General features: G+C 49.6%; 1 protein-coding gene across 1 annotated transcript; it reads left to right on the top strand.

The window, feature by feature from the left end:
- Positions 1 to 932: 932 nt before the first annotated feature.
- Positions 933 to 3,997, top strand: RIPPLY2 (ripply transcriptional repressor 2; the record flags this gene model as incomplete). Its single annotated transcript, XM_082480973.1, is given in 5 exon segments — positions 933 to 949; positions 951 to 1,020; positions 1,022 to 1,276; positions 1,426 to 1,490; positions 3,832 to 3,997. Coding segments are annotated over 5 exon segments (573 nt in total).
- Between the last annotated feature and the right edge of the window lie 2,217 nt (positions 3,998 to 6,214).

Genomic DNA, 6,214 nt, shown 5'->3' with positions numbered 1-6,214 from the left:
TATTATTGTTTACTAGCTCTTATATACAATAACTCTATTGTTTCTGTCTCACGCACATGCATCAGTGATTGCAATATCGGAAAGAAAAGGAAAAAAAAAAGAAAAGAAAAAATGGAAATAAAAATAAGCTCCCTTGGTACCGAGGAACATGGAAATGGTCCGAGTTTGGCGTAAAACCTTGCGCATGTAGGAACAGCATCTGATGCTGGCAGCGGAACGAAGTATCAGGACCATACGAAAAAGAATAAAAGGCAGCACGTTTCCTCGGGAGAAAAAATACCATATTTTTTTAAAAAAAAAAAAAAAAAGCCACTACGCTAAGAAAGCAATGTTATCTTAGGGAGAATATGTCAGGGAAGGTATCGGGAGGTGCTGGTGATGCGTTATGCTGTAAGGACCCCTCTAGGGAGCGGCATTTTCTCCACCGCCCCAGGGTGAAATTCCCCCGTCGCGCGTGGGGAACCGCTGCCCCCACCCCACCCCCCGCCGTCCGCCCCGCTCGGGCGCTACCGGCCCCGCACCGGTGCTCAGCCTGGCCCTCCCTCCCCGCACCCCCTTTGCCTTGCCGCTCGACGCCATAAACAAACACATTTTTAACAACAAAAGGCCGCGCGTTTGCGGCGGCTTCACCCCCGCCGCCGGGGGCGGGAGGGCTGCCCGGGCACATCCCCGCTGCCGCCTCTCCCCGTTGCACCCCCCCCCCCCCCCCCCCCCCCCCGCCCGCGGCTCCGTTCCCACAGGGGCTCCCCCGCCCCCCAAGCCCCCCTCGCCACCGCCCCTGGCAGCAGCCATGTGTCTGTTCAAGTGCGATTAACACCGACTTGCCAAATCCCCCCCCGCCCCCGGGGCCATTTGGGGCACGCACGCGTCCGCGCCCCGTGTTTACACAGCGGCGCCTTCGCGCGGAGCCGTTGTGGGGATGGCGCTGGCAAATGAGCCGGGGGAGGTGGGCTCCGCGGCGCGCAGCGGCCGCCGCCGGCTATAAAACCCTGCGGGCCCGGGGAGGGTAAGGCGAACCGAGTCGACCGCGGACCGGCGGAGGATGGAGGGCGGAGGGACGGGGTGCGTTTGCTCCCGCCCGCCCCCGGCGGCGCTGACCCCACAGGAATACTCGCTCCTCTCCTCCTCATCTCACCGGTGCGGGCCGCGGCCCGGTCCGGCCCTAGCGCTCCTGCCCTTGCCCCGCAGGTCCTCGCCCTTCTGGAGGCCCTGGGTGCCCGCACCGGGAGAAGCGGGCCGGCGGAGCGGCAGCGGCACCGGCACCGGTCCCGCCGCGGTGAGTGGGGCTGCGCGGGGGGAGCGGCCGCCGCCGGCGCGGCCGTGGTAACGTCCAGGGAGTCGGTGCCGGGGCGGCCCCCTCCCCTTCTCCCCGAGGGCCTGGGTGCCGTGGCGGCGGGCTTGATCTCTTTGCTCTCTCCTCCGCAGCCTCACAGCCCCTGCGGGCTGGCGGGAGCCTCCCGAAAACTGGCGCAGTACACCCACCCCGTCAGGTAAGTGGCCGTCCCCGGCCGCCGCCGGTTCCCGCGGGGGAGCTCCGGGCACCCCTCGCTGCCCGAGCCCGTGGTGCTGCGCGGCGGCAGGGAAGGAGGGAGGGAGAGAGGGAGGGATGGAAGTGTCCCTTGCTCGGCTGTGCGGTGCCCGGCTGGCCGAGCACCAGCTCCCCCGCCCCTTCTGATCCCACCCCTATATTTATGTAGATACGGAGCCCTCAGCACAGGACAGACGTGGACCTGTTGGAGCGGTTGTAGTCCAGAGGAGGGCCGCAAAAGTGAGCAGAGGGCTGGAGCACCTCTGCTATGAGGACAGGCTGAGAGAGTTGGGGTTGTTCAGCCTGGAGAAGAGAAGGCTCCAGGGAGACCTTATTGCGGCCTTTCAGTACCTAAAGGGGGCTTATAAGAATGATGGGGACAAACTTTTTAGTAGGGCCTGTTGTGATAGGACAAGGGCTAATGGCTGTAAACTAAAAGAGGGTAGATTTAGACTAGATACAAGGAAGAAATTTTTTACCATGACAATGGTGAGACACAGGAGCAGGTTGCCCAGAGAGGTGGTAGATGCCCCATCCCGGGAAACATCCAAGGTCAGGTTGGACAGGGCTCTGAGCAACCTGATCTAGTTGAAGATGTCCCTGGTCATTGCAGGGGGATTGGACTAGATGACCTTTAAAGGTCCTTTCCAACCCAAACAATGCTATGTTTCTATGTTAAAGTGCTTTCAGAGTGATTTAGCCATGTAAGTGCTTTTGAACTGACTGGTCCTTGGGCAAATGATTGCCAGCACTTGTGGATTTTCCATATCTTTAAGATGAGGTGTTGACATGCTTATGTGGTGTGGGACTTAGACATGATACACAGTTATGTGTATGGTGGGTTGTTTTTTTTGTGGTGGCGGGGTTGGCTGAAGCACCTTGCTACTCATTCCTGTGCTCAGGTTTAGAAAAGGGAGATGGGGGTAGCTCCTCGGCAGTCTTGCTGTGTACACCTCCAGTGTCCTCCTGGTGCAAGGAAGCAGGTGGGAAAGAGTGGCAGGAGGAGAGGGTATGGACTGACTAAGCCAGCATTGCTGAGAAAAATACGCAGGTAACTACTGTTTTAATGATGACGGTAATGGTAGTATCTACACTGTCAGTTCTGGAAAGGAAATAACTACAGTTGAATCTGCAGGAGTCTGTATTCAGAAGCACTCGTAGGTGTCGCAAGGTGCTTAAAGTAATTGCACGGGTAGTTCTTCCAGGTAAGATGCAGCTTCCTCTCAAATCTAGGCTCTGATCTTTCAAATACTGATGCACAGGCTGTCTAAGGAATTGCACGGACTCTGACTTCACTGTGACTGCTCCTGTGCTTAGGTATGAGTGAAAGCTGCGGGGAACACTGGGAATGGAGAGATGTTACAAAGCAAGTGTCAGTTACTTTGTGCTGCAAAGGAAGCAGTGTTCTGTTAAACAGTAGCCTAGAAAGCACTTTCGTAATTGCTAGAAAACCATCTAGTTATGTTTCTTAATGTATTTCTGTTATAAACAATCCGTAGTCAGCATTTAATTATGATGCAATGTGCTAGTCTCTTAGCTCTTGGGATTTTAATTGTCTGTTTCTTCCAGCTACTTCCAAACCATAAGCAAAAGAGGATGCTAGTTGAAAAGGAACAGGAACTGTGGAGTATATTAATTGCATTATATTATCTCACTAGCGATAGACCTTGCTACGCTGTGATATTATGAGCAATTTTTATGTTAATTTCTGGATGCAATAGAATACTTTAAAATCTAGACCCGTGGAGCATCTTCTGTATGGAGTCTGCTGCATGATTCTGCTTGAAAAGACGGGAGTTTGGGGTGAAATATAAAGGCCTGATCCCCTTAGACCTTTAACATTCCTTTCACTTGGAGATTTGTCTCGGACCATTGTAAACAATGAGTTAGGATGGGGACTATCAGTAACAAAACTACTAATTTAATCCAAATATGTTAGGGATCCTGTTTGACACCCATTACATTCCCTAGGAATAGTTCCAGTGAGGGCAGTATTATTTGGATCAGATCCCCAGGTGATACTGTTAGTGAGGTGCTGGAGTGGTAATTTCAGATGCAGTGGATCTTGGGCTTTGGGGTAGTTTTGCTCCAAAACTGTCACTTTAAGTGCATCTTTATCTCTTCAGATGAAAATACACAATCCACAGAATATTTTTTGTATTTAAATGTAGAAGCCAGTTTAGCAAATGAGCATGGGGGGGAACCTCTGTAGGATGCTTAACGGAATTAACTGTTTCTTGTCTGTCAGCCTCCAATCAGAATATGTAATAACAATAAGCAAACCTATTGTATACTTGTTTCAGACTATTTTGGCCCAAATCAAGGTGCTATGATTACTTATATCAGGAAGCTGAAGCACTTCTGAAAAACTTTCCAGTTCAAGCTACAATTTCCTTTTATGAAGACTCAGATAGCGAAGATGAAGAAGATGAACTGGAACAAGATTCAAGAACAGAATCAGATTGCTGATTGCAGGAAAGGCCAACACAACTTCTAAGACTTAATTTAAACTTAATATAAAAATGTATTATAGTATTTTTAAAGATAATTTATTTGTATGTAAGTTATTCTTAATAAAACTGAAATGTTTTCTAATTTTATCTGAGCTTTTTTCCTTTGTTCTATTCTTGTCCTGTTTTAGGCAGGAAAGGTATTGATTAGTATTTTTTTATCTGAGGTCCTATATTTCGTAGACCATAACTTGGACATCAATTTTAGGAGCAGAGAACGGATGCCTTGCTTTAAAGGGCTTGTCCTGGTTTGAGGCTCTATGGTTATGTGACTTCCTCAAAGTTGGAGGACACAAGGAAAGCTTTTTTCACTGTGATTTAGTAGGCTCCATGTGGAAGCATATCACAGAATCATTGGATGAAGTATTCCAATGTTGTGCCTGCTGTTACAACAGAGTTTCAAACATGGAAAAGAGAAATGATAATAGCCGTTTTCCAGATGTAGAGAAGGGTCCAAGTTCTGCTTGAGTTTTTGCTTTTAAAAAAGGGGTTTGCTGTAAATCACTCATGCTCTCTTTGTCCTGGTTTGAGCGACACAGCCTCTGCAAAGGCTCCAGGGCTCTTGGAGACCCTCTCTATATCTGCCCATTTGTGGCAGCTTGCACCTGTGGGTTTCATAGTAGACCTGTCCCCTCACAGAGGAATGCAGCCATTCTGGTAATGGTGGAACTGTTCACCAAGATCCCTCAGTTTTTCCTCTTCAGGATGTTGCCTGTGGCCCTGCTGACTGCCTGACTCTTCCTGCCTTGTTTTCCCATGTCCCCATGTCATGGCCTCCCACATTGTATCATTACCAAACAGGAGAGCCTGTTCACAGATTTTGGAAGGAGTTCCTGGGCCTCCTCTAAGGCCTCACACCTCACCTCTCCTCCTCACGCCACACCCCTATCCCACAGACAGACAGAGAAAATCAGATCCTGGAGCAAAACCTCCAAGGTCACAACAACTCCTCCACCCTGAGTAGGTCACCCTTCCCACTCCAGCAGAGGCTGCCCACAAAGATAACAGTCCCATATCTGCATGGCAGAACCTGTTGGTGCACCCAGAGGCCTGACACTGGAACCAGGCTGGGTGGGGGGAGAGGCAAGGAGAGAAGGAGACCCATGTGTGCTGAATCTAGGGGACAACTGGACCAAGGCTTGAGCTCATGAGGAGCATTGCAGCTGCCTGACCAAAGAGCCTAAGTCCTGGGGAGGCATCCTGGAGTTGGCTGCCGTAGATGTGGGGAAGGGTCATTTGAGGATGTGCAGAGAACAGACCATGTTTGAGCAAGGGGAGTGGATCCAAGTCCACAATGGGCAGTGGAGAACAGGAGTGAAGGGGCAGAAGTGTCCTGGTTTGAGCAACACAGAACTAATTTCTGTTCTAATACTTGGGAAGACTGCACTTTTAGAAGACTCTAGTGTCTGAATTTGTGAAAATATTACTTTCTAGCCAGCTATGGTGTGTGGGTTTCAAGGTGTCAGTGGTTTTGAGCTCACAAGGTGCAGCGATGAGGAAGAGCAAGACCCGGGCACTTGACCCAAGCTGGCCAACAGGGTTATTTCATACTATGAACATCACATTCAATATAAATTAGAAAATTTGCCAAGGAGTTCTCTCTCTCCTTTGTGGCTGCGATCCTGAGAACTTCTTGCCCTGGTACAGGACGCCTGAGCCCTTCCCTTCCTCCCAAAGCTGTAGCACTTGCCATGTCTGACATTTGCTGTCAGTGCTGGGAGTGCACAGCTTCCTACTGATAGAACTGGCTGAGTATAATATTTGTATATTTTATACTGGTATCAGGATCAATATTGGTTCTTTAGTGCTATTTACGTTAATTATCTAATCTTATTCTATTAGATCAGTTTATATTTCAACCTCCAGGTTTCCTTGATTCTTCCAGATTCCCCTTCCCAGGGGCAGAGGGGTCACTGGGTAATTGAATAACTGTCTAAATGACAATAAATTGTTATGGGTTCCTCAAACCATAACACTCACATACATAAATACAGTGTGAAACGATCAATTTTGTTTGCAAAGTGGACATCAAGAAATGAGAAAAAGGTCCAATGTGAGTTGTTTTGATTGTGAGGTGGTTTTATTTTGACAATCGAAGCAAAGTTTGGTACCGATCATGGTGCAGGCCCAAGCCCCTAAAGGAACAGCAACAAAAAATCCCAAACTTTAACTCCAA

Source organism: Vanellus vanellus, assembly GCF_965231255.1.
Source record: "Vanellus vanellus genome assembly, chromosome: 3".
NCBI lineage: Eukaryota > Metazoa > Chordata > Aves > Charadriiformes > Charadriidae > Vanellus > Vanellus vanellus.
This window is presented reverse-complemented; position numbering and strand designations above follow the sequence as displayed.